General features: G+C 38.8%; 1 protein-coding gene across 2 annotated transcripts; it reads right to left on the reverse strand.

Moving 5' to 3' along the window:
- Positions 1-735: 735 nt before the first annotated feature.
- Positions 736-18,347, reverse strand: cln3 (CLN3 lysosomal/endosomal transmembrane protein, battenin). Of its 2 annotated transcripts, none has more exons than XM_085270227.1 (15): positions 18,092-18,347; positions 17,969-18,005; positions 16,438-16,534; positions 15,775-15,858; positions 13,896-13,975; positions 13,115-13,200; positions 12,365-12,437; positions 10,785-10,928; positions 8,403-8,542; positions 4,834-4,886; positions 4,691-4,759; positions 4,510-4,565; positions 4,321-4,414; positions 3,435-3,575; positions 736-3,153 (listed from the first exon to the last, which is right to left on the reverse strand). In XM_085270227.1, exons 1-15 carry the CDS (start codon positions 18,144-18,146, stop codon positions 3,037-3,039), a joined length of 1,326 nt encoding a protein of 441 aa, XP_085126353.1. In that variant the 5' UTR covers positions 18,147-18,347; the 3' UTR covers positions 736-3,036. The 2 variants fall into 2 exon arrangements, with proteins under 2 accessions (XP_085126353.1, XP_085126352.1); XM_085270226.1 differs by having other exon boundaries at positions 4,834-4,889.
- Between the last annotated feature and the right edge of the window lie 1,781 nt (positions 18,348-20,128).

A 20,128-nucleotide genomic window follows, 5' to 3' on the forward strand; every position in this document is an offset into this window, starting at 1 on the left:
AGTGATTAATTTAAAAAAATAAACTCGATATTTATTGTATGAAAAGTATTTCAAAACCCTTTCTTACAATTTTGATCAAGTTTAAGGACACTGAATAAAGTCAGAAATACAGTATTTAATTTTGAGCCTCCCTATGGCCCCACAATAAGCAAGCAGGTTCAGGGTGGACTGAGCCGAGGTCAAAGGCTTGCTGCTGTCTGAAACTGGAAAAGAGATATTCTAATATTTTGATTCAGGATTTCTGATTACCACCAGCTATAAACCATTATCATTAAAATCAAGAAAATATTGAACTACTGAAATATTTGACTTGTAACGAAGGTAGAATATACCCTTTTAATTTAATTATAAAGAATTAAAGTTTTTGTGTCATGTTCTGTGCTCCACTATGAAATGTAATGTAGTTCAAGTAGAAGTTTAACAAGAAAAATGTGTGTTATGGAACAGTAACCTATATTTATACATTTTAATTCATTTTGGCTTAGAAACATCACCTATAGCTTTGGGATACCACAGTATAAATTCTCCACTCTACAAGCATTTGTCTGATATATTAGGCACAAAGTGGACAGCAGAGAAAATACTGCAGATTGCTGACTATAGCAACCTTACTTTTTTCCCTAAATAATTTTGAATTAAATATTAGGTTAATAAATGGTTCACGAAACACCCCAGTTAAAGACCAACCTATGTTATCTTACATCACTATAAGTAATAAAGCACGACACATTCCAGTTTATGACACATACACTTTATATCAAAGAAAAAAATCGGTACAATTAGAAATGTCACGGCTCTCTGCGCAAGAAAGGACAACCACATGTTTGTAGCTAACTGGCAAGCTAACAAAGTCAAAGTGAACCTCATCTCTGATTTCCTGTAAAATTTGATTTGAAGCAAGCAGAAGATTAAAAAACAATATTATGTTGTAACAAGGTTCTTCCAGTTAAGCATTAGCATTAGCTTTATGTGGTCATTAGAATGTCAGTAGGACCGTTGGTCTGCGTTTGAGTGTTCAGGAGAAAACAGGACACATGAATCAAGTATTTAAGGACATAAACTGCATTCCAAGAAAAGAAAACAAATTCAACAGCCCACAATGTTACAAAAAAATAACAAAAGTGCTTCCAAGAATTTTAGTAAAATACATGTCAGCATGACGGCATGAGCAACCTCTATTTTCTTTATTTTACAACAAAAATATTAAAATCAACTTTGTTTCACATCTCAGCCATTCCCAGGTGTTCTGTGCTCCACCTGCAGTGACTAACTGTGCCACAGTTTAACAAGCAGTCTTTCATTAGAATCAGAAAAGCCACAGCTAAGCAAAATGATGTCAAGTTGCACACGATAAACATCACAAAAACAAATCTGTGTGTGACATTGTTTTTGTACAAATCTGAAACAAGTGGCATTTTAAAGCTCCGAATGATCTCCTGGTATTAAAAACTATAATAGAAGGCATTTTTGCTCGCTTTGTTACATACACTCACATTTTTGCTCGCTTTGTTACATACACTCATCATGGACATGAATGTCATGGTAATTTTGGACTTTAATCATTTCTTTGAATTGTTTTCTTCCCAGAGAGGAATGATTTTACAGCATCTGCAAAAACAAAAGACTTTGAAAATGAGAATTGGATGCACATGGTTGAAGTTAATTTGGAAAAATTTCCACCTCAATCAGGCATGATTCTGACGTTATATTTGACCATTATTCTTCTCTTGGTTTCCTGGTACCAACCTGGATTTTAAGCATAGTCCACAATCTTTCAGTAAGATTGAAGTCACCTATAGTCATGTCAAAAAAATAATGAAAATCCCAAATTTCAGATTCATTTCTACGATGAGTGTTTGCAAACGTTTGACTACAACTGAAATACGAAAGTAATCTCTGCTATTTATTAACATGAATTAAACTCTTAACTATAGAACTACTTATTATAGAAGGCACTTAGTGAGAGCCGTCAGGCTTCAGCATTATATTTACTCACAGTTTCTTCAAATAATAATAATAATGTATACTTTATTGATCACCGTGGGAAAATTCCTCTCATTTAACCCATTCACTCAGTGAAGCAGTGGGCAGCCACCAATCTAGTGCCCAGGGAGCAGTACCTTGCTCAGGGTAGCTGTTCAGTAGATTCAAACCCCCAACCTTCCGATCATGGGGCAACCACTCTACCTACTGAGCTTTATTTGCCCCCTGAAAGCAATAGTTTTATAATTTCACCTCCCAAAAATTTAATTGCAGCATTCAATGACTGAGCTCTCTGACTTTTAAAATAGTTTGAAAATAGTAATGGCACATCCTAGCTGAGTAGTCATTCATAGAACTGTTTCTGAACCCAGAGTTCAGTTTGAGGAGTTAATGTTAAAATGAAGGTCAGTAAAATAACAGTTTAGATTTTAAGGTAAATCTTAGCGTTGAAGGTTGGTGTGGAGGGATTTCCTACACGATACTAGCTGCCTGGTCACAGCTCAGAGATACTTTATACTTAAAGAGGACTCTTTAGTTACCACAATTAAAACACAGTAAACTTGCTGAAATGACATCTCCTCTTCTGTGACTTTAAAATGTATTGCATTTATATATTTTTTATTCATTATGTCAAATTGAAATATATCCCGATCTTGTTTCACATTGAAAGCTTTTGTTCTGTGAACCACTGGAAGGTTTTTCATGAAGGAAAACCACAAAGAAACTGGTCATCAAAACAAGACAATATTTTCTGGCCTATCGGTTTCACTGATCTGTGTTTCAGGTTTACCTTCTGTGATCGTAGGTAGGATGTTATTGATATTATTTGATCTCTGGCTGAAGGTAAAAAACACTTTTGTGGACTCTGGACTTTCTATATAGTTCACTTGCTGTTATCTATAAATATGCAGCAAGTACAGGATGTGGAGTCAAAGACTTTATATTGACATTTTTATGTAATGTCTGCTTTTTGTCTCTAACCCAGTTCGGATTTAAAAATCGAACGCACCCACGTTTTGCTTACTCATCGTGCTGGTCAGTGTGTGGGCTTGGTTATAATGAACAGAAGTAAGTGTGGACAGGAAGAGATATGAGTCCAGCCACAGTTATGCCCAGGCTGTCTCCAATGCTGGCAGCAGCCATGGAGAACTCCCTGTGTCTGTCTTCAGTCTGTAGGAGAAAAGAGAAGACACTCTGAGGTAGATGCATGCTTACTGTGGAGTAAAAACAGCTCAACAGTGCACAGCTGCTTCTGTACTGATCTCCTAAAATAATCATTGTGACATTTGCAGAGTGTGTATGTATCCGTGAATGGATAAAAAATGAAATGCAGCTTTGCACAGAGGTCGAAGAACAGAAAATATGGAATTATCCAGATTCCTAAAGTCAGAACTGTCTAGAATACTCCAGAGTCTAAACTATATGAATGGTTCTCTGAAGCTGTCCTTTACCTCCTTGCTGATGAAGTGGAAGGTGTTGACATATGCTGCTCCACCCAGCAGACCCTCATAGAGGATAAAAGCGAACACCAACCAAACAGTGGGCAGGAACAGGTAACGTACAGCAAACAGAAGAAACACAGCGTTCAGCGTCTGTGGAGAGGAGAGAGAAGCAGCTCTGAGAAACACAGCAGTGTCTGTAAAGTATACATTCACACACATTTAACAACCCCATATGCATGTACTATAGTTATCTGCATCACAAAGCAACACAAATTATTCAGTCACCTGAAAACAAACCATAAACTATGCAATGTATGATGGAAAATAATCATTTATTCAGCTCTCCTATTATTTCAGCCTGAGTGTCACTTTGTCCTAAACAGTTGTTGAGACACTCTGCAAAGCCACACCTCTCCTGGCTTCTTTCTTTTTCTACAGTCAGATTTTCTCCAAATTTCTTGCCTTAGAGGTGCAGGCTTCTCTCTTATACAACATCATCAGCACTTTCTCTGTTTCACCTGGAAATTTACACAGGGTCACTGTGTAAATAGTATGAACGTTTCCTTGTAAATATTACTAGATGAGGATCATTGTGTGGTCGTAATTTTTTGAGGACAGCTGCTGCGCCGTTTTGTTATTGGCTGCTCCTAACACTTCTATGCACTAATGCAGCTTCACCTACTGCCTAATGGACCAATTATGGATTTGTGCACAACATTTTATATGCACTACGTACACACAAGCAGCAAAAAATACTGATGTTCAAATCTATTGTTTGTAATGAGTAGCCAGTCAGAATAAAGTTGCAGGTTAAGCTCCTCTACCAAAAAAAGGGAGCCTAGCTTAACCCAGACATCCTTCTGGTGCTGATTTGTATTTTATTCTCATTTCTCACCTGCAGAACACTGAGAATCCACACTTTCCTGATCTTCACACAGTGCAGAGAGGATCGAGAGAGCAGTACACCAAGCTGGTACAGAGTCTGATACCTGAGGATGCAAACAAGAGACAAGTATAGCTGCACACCCCAAACAATCTGCATGAAGTCATTCATACTGAATACTCTCTGTAATGGATCACTGACCAGCGATACTGAGCTGCATGGGTCAGGAAAATATTGTGGAAGAACAGGAGTTCCATCTTACAGAGAGGGAAAAAATATTCCTGGTTCAATATTCTCACAACATCACACAAAATCAGAGCCAAGTTTCATTAACAGCATGCAGTGAGCTGAGTGTGCTGCTAGAGGGCATCAGAGGACTCACCAAACCCTGGTTGATGAAATACTCGGTTAAGTAGACCACTCCCAGTGGAAGCACAAACCTCCACAAGCCCTGCTCACAGAAATCAAGTTCAGTAACAGTTTGGCTGAACAGTTTCAGATCAAACAAGTAAACTGTGTACTTACTCTGATAACAAACAGTCTCTCTCTGAAACTGAGAGGCCCAGTGGGTTGGTCCTCTGCTACATTCAAGAGGAAGAGAACATTATTTCCCAATAAGCAGCAGAACTTTAAAACGACAATTCATTCACATAAACTGTGAAGTTCCACAGCAGGAGATGAAGTCAGCAGCCTCATGTTCTCTGTCTTTGTTAAGTGTTAACAAACAGTTTGCAAAAAGAAAGCTGTGATAACGTGGTCAGAAATTACAAATCATTGAAACATTTCATTTCTGGGTACTAAATGATACGTATACACATAGCAGCCTCTCACTGAGGCCACTGTAAGGTAACATATACAAACTGTTGAGCAGCAATAGGAAGCAACTGCCAATACACTGAGTATCAGTATCAGTCACATGAGTAAGAACAGAGAGGAACATGTGATCCGTTTAGCTTAGCACGCAAATTTGTGTTCCAAAGGGTGGTCAGAAACTGAGACAGCTACTGCAGAGCCTGTGAGCGCTCGTATTTTACTCCGGCTACAATTTGGCCTTCTGGCACAGACGTACCGGAGCATTCAGGCCCTCACTGCCAGACCGCGAAAGTTTCTTCCCCCAAACGTCAGACTACTGACCACTCAGTGACTGGACTGACACACACACTTATCTGCACAATCTCATATACACAAACATGCACAACCAACTGTCATTGATGCACATTTCTGTTGCACTGTTGTGTCTGTATCGTTCTGTTCTGTCTGGTGCTGCAATGTTTTTTGCAGTTTTTGCACACTTGCACTGTATGTATGTATGTTGAAGCACCTTGAGGTGACTTTTGTTGTGATTATATAAAGCGCCAAATCAATTCAATTCAAATAAATAAAATTGAATTGAATTAAAATATGTAGTCCTGTGTTGATTGTCTTTTATATGTCATGTCATATATGTCATTGACCATGATACTGGAGGGACGCTGTCTCGCTTCACTGTGTACTATAGCACTGAACATGGTTGAAATAACAATAAAGCCATTTGACTTGACCTCAGGTTTTCCTGTAACCATTTCAAATTAAAAGCACTTTCGTGCTTCACTGGATAGAAACACTTAATTTCTTAACTGGGCTCTTATTCTGAAATATTATGAAAACAAACGTTTTTTATTTACTTGTTAAGAACCACCATACAGTAAGTGAGGAAGAGAGGAACATGCATAGTTTAAATGGAGGCAGTGAGAGTCAGGATGAAGCTGTGCACAGACGACTTTCTGCAAGTGAAACTAATGTTTGATGCCACTGCAGATGTGTCATTTGATATATGCAAAAACTCAGGTAACCTGCATGCACATGTGCGCTACACCTCTGCCAATGCAGTCACACTGTGGCTGTATCCCAATTCAGGGTCTGCAGCCTTAAAGGCCGCTTTTAAGGCCGATTACGTCACAGTGACGCGACGAAGGCTGTACCAATTCAAAGGCTGCTCGGTTTTAAAGCCTTTACTTTAAAATATACGCCGTTCAATAGCTGACCTTAATCCTACAGAGAATGTGATGATTTTATGGATATTTAACCTCCTAAGACCCGAACTTTTCCATGACATGCATTTTTAATTTCTCTTTGATATTTGGGCGTATTGAGGCCCGATGAATGAAAAACAAAGAATTACCAGATTTTTTTTTTATCTTATTTTTGTTTTTAAGAAAAATAAGAGCTACATATGAGGATATTTGTTTAAAATTTTGACAGAACAGTAGCAGGATAATGTCCTCGTAAGTGGATATCAGGCCCTTGTAGAGCAAAATTTAGTATTTTGGTCTAAATAACCCAAAATGTGATGTCCACATATGTGGACGCCAGGTCCTAGGAGGTTAAAGTAAACACTGAGACAAATTGAGTAATACCAACATATTAAAACAACAATATTTGTCTCTTATATATAACACAGTTATATATACAGTGTCAAAGAAACCTGTCTTTGAGTGAAGATTTAAGGTGACAGCAAATACAAATAAATGCAGCTTGAATCTTTACTGAAGCTCAGTATTTGAAACAGAATTCTTTCACTGCTTTAATAACTAATAATGATTGAAATAATGACTTTAATATTGTCCATATTATATTTACATTACCAAAGTAAGATGACTTTAGTCTCATGAACAACATTAGCTAATTGTTATTTACGAGCTAATCTTAAAATGACTGTTCAGTACAGAAGTGAAGCCCAATAATCATGATTTCACAGTCCTGTGGTCTCAGCCTCAGATACTCATCAAATCAAAGCTCATGTACAAACAAACAAACAAACAAACAAACAAACAAACAAACAAACAAACAAACAAACAAACAAACAAACAAAAGATTTTCTCCTTCATTTCTGTCAAATAATGCTGTATGAAACGTTTCCAGCTGTTAGTGTCATGGTTGCTAGGCAACCTGGGCAGTGCCACGGAGACTAGACCGTCCCATTTCACAAGCCTCGCACTTCCGGCCTTAGTCTTCCTTGAGTACGCGGCCCTTGTGGACCGTTAAGGCTGCAGACCCTGAATTGGGATACAGCCTTTGTGTAGGTCAAATGCTGATTGGTTAAAAAGGAAACAGCATGTTCACCTTGAAGACAGAGGCATTAAGAAAAATCAAAGACCAAAAAGTACACGAGAAAAACATGAACAATACTGCAGCAGACAGTTTTGAGGAAGTTTCACTTCCCCACTTCACCAGAGTCTCTTATGACTCTTCTGTGAAACAGAGGCTGAGCTAAAGAACCAACTGAAGGCCAAACATAATCCACCGTAGCCCACATTATTGGCTCTTTCGAGACACTTCACTTAGTGACAATAGGCAGCCACAACACATACCTGCCAAACTCATAGCTCCTATGGACTACCAGCACACATTCAAAAAAGGAAGAGAACTTTTAAGAAGTCTGTTGTTTATACTTTAAACAATAAAAATATAAAATTAGCCCCGTTTTGCAATTTTAAAATTTGGGCTATAAACCTGCTGACTGACAGATTAATAACATTACTTCTACCTTCTTAGCTGAGGTAAATATAAACTACTGTTGTGCTTTAAATACCTTTTCACTGTTTTCCATCTGAGCGACTCACATCTTCCCCTACGTCATGACCTCCTTTTATCAATTTCAATAAAGATGTAGAATAGTGCGTTTCCTCTCACCATGTCAAACAGAAACTGACACGTGTTGATGACCATCTGATTAGATAACAGCAAAGCAACGCTCTGGGATCTTTCAGGCGTGTCTATTGGGCAACAGTGTAAAGTCATCATTGTAAGAAAACGTGAGTGTCTGTGGACAAACTTCAAATGTAAATGATTTTATATCTTCATCATATTTGTTGCATCTGCCTTTTTGTGCAAATTATTGCTTAAAATGTTAAAATTCATGTATTCTTACGGAAAAACAAAACTGGTGTCATGGAGGACTCAAACACTTACAGGAACTCATGTGTTCGTGTTCAGTTAGTAGATATATCAAACAATGAAACAGAGTTTGTCTTTACAGGATTTGGTTGCTGAACTTTATTTAAATTTCAGTTTATTGCTGATTTCATGCTACACCCTTCTAATGTGACATTTACCTGTGGTGGAGCTCTCGGGCTCCTCCTCGTCTGAACTGTCCAGAAGTTGCTGTCTGTCCTCAGAGACCAAAGCTGCATACTCAGTGTCCTTGGTCCTCCACTGAGGTAATGAAGGTGGACAAACCAGCAGGAGGAAATAGCTGGTAAAATTGTTGGGATGAAGAAGACGACAAATCATTTTGTAAGTTTCAGCTTCATTTATACGCAGTTTACAGGGAAAAAGTCTCAACAGGAAATACAAACTACATCCTGTCAATGTCTCATTTGACTGAAGTGAACTGGAGTCAACTGAACTCAATTAAAGTGACTATTTGGCCACCACTTCACCTCCACAGATGAAAGCATTGGGCTACCTACACCTTAGACCTACAGAAGCTTAATTCAAAATTGGACCCTTGTTAAGTCTCTGTTACGACCCAGCTCAAAAGCCGCAACATAAAAAAGGAGATGAATACCAGATTGTGGGTGAGAAGAGGTTTTAATCCTAAAATGCATAGCAGGTCGGCTAAAATGGCTGGCTAAAAAGCCTGCCTCAGATATGCCTTTATCAGCACCTGACTAGGTGAACACACTGAGGAGATTAGGGGCTGCAGAGGGACATAACACCTCCTCCCTCAAAAGGGTTCCTCTAGGACCCCTACATTTATTAAAAGCCCCCCTGAAGCCTTCAGGTCCTTGAACCACAAACCTGAAATAAAAGTAAAAGCTAACAGAAGCACAGTGTTCACATTATAGTAGGCATCTTTAAGCATGGATGCCCCTGCATGAGGATTTGAAGTTGCCACACTGAACACACAGGAAGTAACATGTGACCAACACAAAGGAGCACAACAGTCACAAACTCAAAATGATTACTTGACCTGCTACAACACAAAACCAAAAGTAGCAACAAATACCCACAATCAAGTGATCTGTTGTTTCCACCACACAAATGGTCACATTCAAATGGCCTTATACCACAAGTTACTTTAACCCTTTAAGACCTACCATAGAACCAAGTCCGCCAGAGCTTATATTATATTTTTACATGCTGTGGAGCCATTTTTGGGAGCATTTCAAGTTGCTATACATCAATACAACCATTATAGCCCAGATTTTAATAATATGTATTCATTAAGTGCATAGTAATTACATAAATTGCAAAAAAGTGCAATAAACTACAAAAAAATTGAAAATCGTTTTTGCTTTTTTAACATATATTTGTAGTTAGAGAAATTTAAGAGGCTTATCCCTCAAAACTGTAAATACAAAAAAGTTGCACAAAATAGTTTCCCACCACAGGAAATTTATTTTGAGTGTCTTCATAGTTTTATTTTTGAAATACACCAATTTTTATATACTGCAGGAAAAACGAAAATAAATATTATACTGCAAATTTGCAAAAAAGCAGCGTATGCATCAAAATAAACTATTTCCAGCAGTGCAATATGAGTCCTCAGCATCCCAGAAACGACACAGAAAGTCATAAAGTCAAAGATAACTTTTAAAAACACCAGTATATGCCCTGAGGCCCTGATGGTAAAAAAGACTACATTTCCGCGAAAATGAAGTCACTTCCGGTTTCGGGCCGGTAATGGCGGAAATGCAAAAGTTCGCGCTGACGTCTATTCCAACTAGGAAGTGTTACGAACAGCTGATCGGATCGGCAAAGCGTGTTTCTGGAATATCATGTTTTTGTTCCTGCAAGCGCTTTTTATGCAGTTTTTGCAAAGCTTTATGTGGAAGGAAACCGTGACCTAGGACAATCTGATGGCATAAGATGTAAGTACAACTCCTCCGATTTCATATGCAAAAAAAAAATTTGCGCTAGCTTACGTGGTTGCAGAGCTACTGGGATTTAAAAATAGTTACGCAAAACAGAGCGTGTCCGCTCCGATCGGCTCTAAAGGGTTAATCCACAAGGTTCAGTAAAGAAAGCATACTAGTGACCAACCACAAAATGGAGAGCTATGGCCACACAATGATCACATCAAGGATGGCTCAGCACCCCTCAGTGTTATTGCCATCACCTGGCCAACAACACTCACAAGTGATCCAGTAGCCATATTTCCCACAGCACTAAAGGTCACAGCACAAAACACTCACCTCGTGAGGATGTCATTAGCATCCATCACCACTGACATATTAGATGCACACACGGTGTACATGCTATGACAACTTAAAAACAGCCTACCTGCCTAAGCCACAAGACCATAGTTAAAGAATGTCTTAATCCCCTGCCAAGTTTGGTGCCACTGATTCACTTTAAGCAACTCCCATCCAAAAATGCTAAAAACAAAATAAGATAATATGTCCACAAATAACAAAGCACAAACTAACTATCTGAGTGAGCGATGAGTCACAACACAAAAATACAGAGAATCCTTGTCCCTGCACACTTACCTTACCACCATAGTGAATGGGACGACCAGCATGATAAGCAGTGTAACCCGTGGTGAAAGGCCAGCTTGGATGAGGACTGAGTAAAGGAGGGCTCCAATAAGACCAGCAGCACCAGTGCCTGAGCCCCAGCCTTCCAGTACACTCCTGGAGCAGACAGAAAACCACCGTTAATGTTCCAGAGTAAAAATAAAAACACGGTTGGAAGACCATTCACAGCTTCTTAAACTCATTTCTGACCGGGACTTTATCTGCTGTGAGTCTAAGCTGTAAGCAGGATTACTGTTAGAAGGAAACTTGGAGTTACTGTGAAAAAGCTCTGTCATCGTGGAAACTGACATTTAAAGTCAAGCACCCAAACTACGTAACTCAGTGGAAAATGTCTGATATCAAGAATATCAGATTGATAACTCCTTCATAACTTTTCTTTTTGCAAACCTGTAGCAGTCCATCTGTTCTCTGCTAGGCATCAGCACAGCTGGTCACTGATGCCAGCTGATTTATGCTGCTGATGTCTTTTGAAGAAGGAATTATCTTACAGAGGCAATCAGTGGGCCCCAGGGCAGCTGTGGCTACAATGCAGCTTGCCATCACCAGTGTGTGAATGTGTGTGTGAATGGGCAGATGACTGAATGTAGTGTGAAGCGCTTTGGGGTCCATCAGGACTAAGTAAAGCGCTACGCAAATACAGGCCATTTACCATTTTTACCAAGATCATATAACTCTGTGGTGCAGACTGTCCAAGAAGTCTGGGAATTCTGGTGGTGTTTTTTATTAGTGTGTAACTTATTAATGAGCAGGTGTGTCTGTGTGCACAGCTCATGGAGACAGCACTCCAACCTCTGCTTGAGTCTGGCTCCATAAAACACTATGACGCTCCAGAAACAAATGGGTGGCATCAGGGAGAAAATGATGAATGGAAATTTGTGTAAAATGTATGAAAAATAAACTCACTTTGCTTTTCTTGTTATCATCTGTATTTTATTTCAGTTTTTAGTTAGAACTGTCAACAATCCCAACCCCTCTAAACTTTTGTTTTTATAAAACAACCAAAGCTCCTTACTCTCAACTTACATTTAAACTACTGTAAAATTACTTTCTGCAAACCTCCATTAATACTGCACACTTGGTATTGTTCATTTAATTCTGACACATAGAATTAGTTTTGTTTTGTTTGTTTTTTTCAATTTTTCTTTTTCCATAGCAGTTAATTCACTTGGACTTTGTTATATCAACTTAATGAATTATTATTTTATTTATAATTTTTTATCTTTTCACAATTTTTACTAAGCAAGTGTAACAAAAAGTAATTTCCATTGAATGATTCTGGTCTCAAGCTATTCTTACTTCAGTCCTGGCAGAAACGGGATTCCACACAGCAAATAAAATACAAATAAAATTTTGTCTTTATGCAGGAATTCAAAGAATTCGACTGTGTAAACTCTGCCTTGTTCACAAACTTTACCCTACACTTTGGGCATCAACCCAAGTTCTGTCATCTGGACAAGCTCTGTTTGAATCTTTAATAAGAGAGCAGCAACTGAATTCAAAATTGGCAAAAAGAATGAGTGAAGAGTGTTTACCTGCTGAAATATACTGTTAGAGAGAGGAAGGACAACTCTCCCAGTCCTGAGCTGATACTGGCAAAGATCACTCCTGCAAACACAGCCACAGAGAACGTGATCAGAGAGAGCAAAGAGGAAGAATTTATTCTTTTGTTTGAAGAACAAACTTCAATAAAAAGAGCTCATTTACAGGACCTTTGTGGGCAGTCACAATGGTTACATTTTAGTTACTGGTGAACTGAATCGAATTTAGTTGCTCTTTACTGACTTATTTTATTCACATAGAGGTCTGCTTGATTCTAACAGTAATGTCTGAAATAGTGCTGTCTATTAAAAAAAAGAAACAATTTCCATCCACTGCTAATGGTATTTTGCTGCACAAGCCCTTTAGAGCCTATCAGGACATTTCTAGCAAGCAGGGGCCATCTTTGCATCTGGTATCCAGTTCTACCAGTAGATCTGTGGTGCCAGTATCACTACTGCTTTCAAGGTGGCAGCATTTAGTTTGGGGCTGGTACGTTTGGTGTCTGGAGGAGTGTATTTGATAGAAGCGTGAACTGGTACGATAAATGATTATTTATAGCAGCAGTAAAGCTCTATCAAGCTTCTGTGGAACAACCACAGATGCTCACAGTAGATAAGAAGAAATTAAACCGAAGAAAATAACTCAAAGTTTTATCTAATCCACCTTCTAAAAGCTCATCAGAGCCATATCAGACACCCTTAATGATAAAAGATCTGATCTGAATTATTAACAGGTTGCTTTACCGAGAATACTCATCCACACAGCTGAGGAGAAGGACACCAGGAGGAAACTCGTTGCTGCCATGATGGCACAGAACAACACTCGAATGCTGGGATAAAAGAACAGGAATTAACCAGGAAAGCTGGAAAGCACCATGACAGCGATGTTTTTATGCAGACAGCAAGAAGAACTCAGTCTGTTAACAACTGACTTCCTGACTATATCACACACAAAACATATAAAGTCCAATTTTTCTTTTCTTTTTCAGCTCTGATTAGTCAGCCGGGGCCACTGAAACCAGGCACAGCCATTAACCAAGTAGGTTTGTTTATTGCTCCAATTTCATATGTTTGGTCACTGCTAAGCTCTCATTCATAAATTTAACATCTTATATACATGAAAACATTAAAGCCAGACGAAAACAAATGGAGATCATTATTGCCAAAAGACATCACAGCAGCTCAGCAGCAGCACAAAAAGAGCGCCAAAGGTGGGATTGAGTGGAAATAATATGCAAATAAAACAAAGTTCTTGTTGTTTTCTTCTTCTGTCTCTTTTTTTAAACCAAACTCAAACCTCATGTTGCCAGTGGGGCTAAAATCCTGACACCTGATACAAACACACTACTGTAAAACAGGAAGGACGTCACAGTTTTTGTCATTTGCAAGTTTGTCAAAGAAACAACTATTTGTTTATTATCAGTGCAGTGAAATCAGATCGTACCAATAATGTGAGTGATGATTGTTAGTTCCTGTAAAAACACAGCAAGTGGAAACAAAGAACAGCAATCAAAGTAATAATTACCCATAAGGCATTTTGTGGATCACAAAGGGAGCGAACAGTTTGATGAAGAGTGTTGGTAGGATGTCAGCTAACAGCACAGCCTGCCAAGAAAAATGTAACAACTGAACATCTGTGGACACAAATGATACAGCTTGTAGTTTCTGCCACACCATCCATCAATCTCCTCTGAGGTCTTCCTCTTGTCCTCCTGCCTGGCTGCTCCATATCTAACATCTTTTGTCCTGCATTTTCAGTTTCTGTCCTCTGTACACGTTCAAACGCTCTGATATACTAATTTCTAATCATGCCCATCCTGGTCACTCCTAATGAAAAGCTTCAGCTCTACCTTTTGCCAGTGCCCACTGTTATCACACCATACATCATCACAGCTTTTACTACATTCCTAATTCCTCCTCTAATTCTTCTGTCACAAACCACCCTTTACAATCGTCTCCACTCCTCTCTGTTGTGCACTGCACATTACTTTGGATGACTGATTACAGGTATTTAAACTTATCTACCTTCTCCATTTCTACTGCTTGCATGTTCACCTTCTCTCTCTCTCTGACTGATGTTCAGTCCTCATCTCTCCCACGCTTACCTCCACCTGTCCACACACTGTTCCACCTGCTCACACTACATATCATAACGTCATCTGCAAACATCATCGTCCACAGAGACTCCTGCATGAACATCACAATCACAATCAAAAGGGGCTCACAGTAAAGAGTGCGGATGCCACCCCCAGCTTAAACCCATCCGTCACTCCTACCACACACCTCACCACTGCTGCCTCATACATCTGTCAATAGTTTTAATGAAGCTGGGAAACAACCAGAAATAAAACTCAGCTTTTATTTTTGGGTGTTAGGAGAAAACTCTGTAAAAAACCCAGGAGAAATAAAGACACAATGAGACAAAGTTACTTTCTTTGCTAAACGTGTACACGGGTGAGCTGCTGAGAACAACTCACACCATGCACAGTGGCTTGGCATTTTTTATAGGCACAGAGCACAGAGACAGTGAGAACAGGATAAGAAAATAATAAACAGATAAAATAAACAACTCCATATGTGGTACTAGTCTCGTCAGCAGAGAGCTGTGAGAGATAAAACAATCTAAAACAATATGTCCCAAAACAATATGTCTTTGCTGGGAAAGTCTAAAAGGATAATTCTAAACTAATCTAACCATAGACAAAGGGCATCTTTGTACATTTAAAAGAAGGTAAAGAAACATAGAATCATTTTTCCTGTAACATTGGGTTTTGTGGATTAAACTGAGAACACATGTTAGACCTTTTTCTTTTCCACACTTTCAAATGTACCAACAAACAGAACGCATTATTTATGTGGAGCGTGCTACTACAGTGATGGTGTTTGGCTGGTCCACCATAATGTAATGGCCATGACAACTAAATTATATAATACATAAATGTATGTGCTCAGTAATGTCTCTATAATGATAATAATATTTTATGAGTTTTTCATAACCTCCAGGAACCTGAAATATTTATGATCCGCTAAATACTGTTGACTACAAACATGAACATGTTTCCTAACTTACTATCTAAGATACAATCTACAGTATATCTGTTATTATACCAGATATTGGACTGTATTTATTGATTGAATATACTTCTGTTAATATGTACACATTAGCCTTATTAGTGTAGGAAGCTTTCCTGCTGTTATCCTTCTTTGGTTAAGTGTTATACTAGTTTCAGTACCTCATCAATCATGTGACGTTTGTCTTTTTTAAAATAAACATTTAAAAGGAAGTCACCGCTTCTAAACGAGAGCACAAACTGTGAACCAGTCAAAAGTTTATAACATTTGTCTCGACACTAAACACCCAGAACAAACGTTTTACTGCATCAGTGCAGTGAACCTTTATTTACCGCAGTAGAGACAGGGTTGCAGTCATAGATGCTACTGTTGCTACTGTTCCCAACTTGGAAGTCCACGTGCAGTGAGGCTGAAGTCTGGGAAACAATAATAGAAATATACAGCTGAGAAGTTCACTTAACCCTAAACATAGAACGACTTTGAAACGTGACCACTGCCAAACTACACTGCTCAAAAAATAAAGGGAACACTTGAGTCACACATCAGATCTCAATGAATGAGATTTTTAAATTGAGAATCTGAACTGGTAAAGTACATCATGCAGTTTATTGTGGAAAAATAAGATGTAACGATGGAAATGGAATCAGAGGAAACTAAAGACATCCTCTGCCTGGAACATGATGAGTATATGAGCTCTGGCAGCGCTCCTCATCACATGACCGTCCTGCTGCAGGGTTAGAGCTGTGCACTCTGAATAGACTGCAGGTACCTTCTCTTACTATGAGCAGTGACATAGAAATAGTTGTTGTTACTCCTCCAGTGCACCTTATGCATCTTTCATTTGCACCTAAGCAGGTGAAATGCATTCACAACAGTTTCTGTTTCCTGATTGGACAGATCAACATCTCTGAAGACTTTGTGCCAGAATCCAGTGATCAAGTATTCCTTTCATTTATTTGAGCAGTGCATATTTAAATACACATTTGTTCTCTTACAGACGCCGTTTCATTTCGTGACTCTTGTTTCTCGAGAATGTCATGTGCGGCGCTCAGCATCACCACATAAGCAAAGTTGTTGCACAAACCGAGGAGCCTGTATAGATGTGGAAAGATAAAAACGAGATACGGAGATGCATCAAAAAATAACAACTTAATCAGCGGCTGCAAAATTTCTCTCAACATAAAACCCCCCCAAAATATCGTGCACTCAGTACCGTGCACTTTCAAAACTTTTGCATTACCAAGCATTTATCAGCTACTCATAGTTTAGTTTTTTGAATTCATTTAAGGATACATTTTTTAAAATAATATTAAAACTTTTTCAACAAAGACCTTTTCACAGTCTTTGTGCTTTTCATGTCGTTAACCTTTGTTCTTTCAAGCTTCTTCAAAGTCTTCCTTTTCCAACCTGCCTTCCACCTTTTTCCTGTCCATCCTTCCAGTTTGCTTCCTCATTATTTTCTAGCTTTCATCTTCTTATAGCTTTGTGTATTTTTCCCTCCCTCCTTTGTTAATTGCTTGTTTTCCAGTAGCAGCTAAAGTGCCTTTTCATTTCACTACCTGCTATGCCACCTTGGGCTTTCCATCTGTGCTTCAGTTTACTTACTAATGTGAATTATCAGTGTGACAGAATTCAATGACAACTTTTCTTTTGTGACTTATTTGTGGCTTTTTGTTTTTACTACAAGGTGATGGTTGAATGGCAATAACGTAAAGAGACAGACCGAGGGAGAGACATGCAGCAAATGCAAAACACAACGGAACTCAGGTCTCTGCAATGAGTACGAAGCGGAGCACGAGTACTCGGTCCCTGGCCTTTCCTCTGCCTTTCTGTCTCCATTTTCCCTTTGCTCCCTTTCTGTCGTACATGCTTGAGACCTTTATTTATATCTGCGTTGCTCTCGTGAACCTTGAGCCGTGAGTAGGTGAGTAAGAGACGTGACATATGACACTGTGCTTCAGATACAGTGATAGATCTGAAGCAAAGACTCGAATGTACAAGAGAGGCTACTGATTATTCTCCTGCTCAGTCCTGATTATCATCTTTGCTTTCCCAGTGCCGACTCAAGTCTGTCGTTTTTCCACATAAAGACCTGACTGCACACACAGTGAATAGCCAATCTTAATGTGCCACCTTGAAGCAATTCCTGAAGTGCATGTGGTCTTAGGAAGGCTTGCTGGAGGAGCTAAATACATAAAAGGGGCGGGGCCCACAGCTGAAAAATCCGATTAATGGTGAGAGGAAGACTACAAATAAGACCTAAAAACATTTCCTCATTTCTGCGTGTGAATAAACATAGCAATGACGTGTATCTATAGGTTCTTATCACATCCCATTAAAGTTTAGGGAGAAATGAGAGATGACGAAGCTGTGGACTTCACTTTCACAGTCAGCACTTTTTATTCGCATAAGAAGTACTTACGAGCGAACAACGTCTTTTACTATAGATACGACACAACATGTATTTAGATGAAATAAGAGGGATCTTTCTTATTGGTGATCTGTTGAAAATATCGGGACACTCACCAAAATCCAATCCAGTTGCGGATTTGTACGCAACGACCTATAAATGAGAGGATAAAGCAAACGTTAGGGACTCACGGAGCAATAATGCTGATAGTTACACGAGTCCGCCGCTGACACACTCACCGGTACCGTCAAGTCGCTGAAGAGGATCTGAGTTGACACTGGCTGGCTGCTCCATGTTTACAAACCAGTCCAAGCTAAATGAAAGAGAAACTGAGTTGGTCTCGAACCGCTGAAAAGCACACAGCTCTCATTCTAACAGGCTCTGAGCTCCCACCAACACTGGCGAGAAGCTGTCACTAAGAACGCCCCGTAACTGCTTTTACGGTCCTCAGCTCAGCAACTTTCACAAACCTCACCGACGAAGCACCAGAGACGGCGCTTCAACCTAAAACCTCCCCGCGGAAACAATATCAGCTCTGAACGTTCCTGATCCGCCTGAGACATTAAGTTTGCTCAAATTCAAATAATGTCAAGAACACAGTTGGATTTTTATTATAATATGTCAAACAGATATTCGTGAGTGATGAAACGTTATTCTTATCAGCAGGTAGAAGCTGCAATCGGCTTGGGAAAAGTGATCGTTATGTTTCTCCTTTTTTTATCTGGTAAAAAAGTCTTTCCATCAAAAAATGCCTCCTTCAGAGATCGTAACAAATACAAAATCACAGTAAAGTAAACCAAAAAAAAAGACTTCTAAAAAGAGGACTGACTATAATATAGGTTTAATAACACATCATAAAGATACTTGCAAAACACTTTATTTTTAGAATCAGAATACTTTATTGATCCGTGGGGGAAATTATTTTTTGTTACACTTCTCCATTATAAACAAGACAGACAATACGCTAACTAAGAATAGTACCGTGTGTGTGTGTGTGTGTGTGTGTATATATATATATATATATATATATATATATATATATATATATATATATATATATATATATATATATATATATATATTAGGGGTGCAACTAGGGCTGCCACGATTTGTCGACTAGTCACGATTACGTCGACTATCAAAATCGTCGACGACTGATTTAATAGTCGACGCGTCGTTTGAAGCTTTGTAAGATCACAAAAGACGCAGGAATAAGTGGCAGGATTTAAGAGTGTAATACCGGACTGAAACAGAAGATGGCAGCATTGCATGTACAAGGATGTCAGCTACCGTTAAACCCCGAAGAAGAAGAAGCAGCTGTGTCCCAGAATTCATAGCGCGGCCCAGCGCAGTTTCCAACAATGGCGGCAGCTAGTTAGTTTTAATGTTACTCTTATTATTCTTTCTGGGTCACAAAATAAACGTTTAACATATTTTCAGGCGAGAATGTAGCTGTGTAAACCTCAAATATCTGCTCAGTTTATCAGGACACCACATATTTTCAAAAGCGCTCCGACGTTTTCGGAGACATCTGTTACCCACTAGCTCGTTAGCGAGCCGGGGGCTAGGCTCACTAGCACCGTGAGAACACCGGACTCCCCGCAAATCGTTTTCAAACCCACCGCCGTCTTTCGCTACTCAGGTTAAATATATATATGAGTCACTTAGATAACTTAAAATGTTACTGTTTGGCTTTTTTTTAGTATTTTATTTGTTCCTGAGTAAATCAGTTTGTCTGAGATTAAAGTTATAGTTTTTACACAGCTGAATAAACGTCAAGCAGACAACTGATTATCAGAAGTGTGAGATGCTCCAGAATATACTCCAGTGTCCTGTTATATTTTAGATAGCAAGGAGTTTATTAAACTTCACCGAAACAATCTGCAAATTTCATTAAAATTTAATAAACTATCATCTTGTCTTTATTTTTAGTTAGCACAGACCTTAAACACTTAAAGCTGTAAGCTAATGATACTTATATAAGAGCAGATGCTGCTGGTGCAATAAGCTGTAGTTTTACGTCCAACGGATGATGATCTGATTAGTCGACTAATCGCAAAAATAATCGGTGACTAGTCGACTATCAAAATAATCGTTTGTGGCAGCCCTAGGTGCAACGATACACAAAATTCACGGTTCGGTTCAGTTCGATACTTTGGTGTCACGGTTCGATATTTTTTCGATACAAAAAAATGTTCATGCCTTTTTAATTTGTCATTTATTAAAATTATAAATATATATTTTAACTCAAAAGTACAGTTTTTAAATTTAACCCT

Source organism: Mchenga conophoros, linkage group LG4, assembly GCF_057382185.1.
Source record: "Mchenga conophoros isolate Kocher_MC1m ecotype Shallow Benthic linkage group LG4, M_conophoros_male_GT1.1, whole genome shotgun sequence".
In the NCBI taxonomy this organism is placed as follows: Eukaryota; Metazoa; Chordata; class Actinopteri; order Cichliformes; family Cichlidae; genus Mchenga; species Mchenga conophoros.

Excerpts from the sequence above, each read along its gene's own strand:
- cln3 (XM_085270226.1), bottom strand. The coding sequence starts at position 18,146 with ATGGAGCAGCCAGCCAGTGTCAACTCAGATCCTCTTCAGCGACTTGAC. Across the intron at positions 13,976-15,774 it reads GCAACCCTGTCTCTACTGCG|GCTGTGCTGTTAGCTGACAT; the intron begins GTAAATAAAGGT and ends TTTTCTTGGCAG. Across the intron at positions 12,438-13,114 it reads TGTGTGGATGAGTATTCTCG|GAGTGATCTTTGCCAGTATC; the intron begins GTAAAGCAACCT and ends CTGTGTTTGCAG.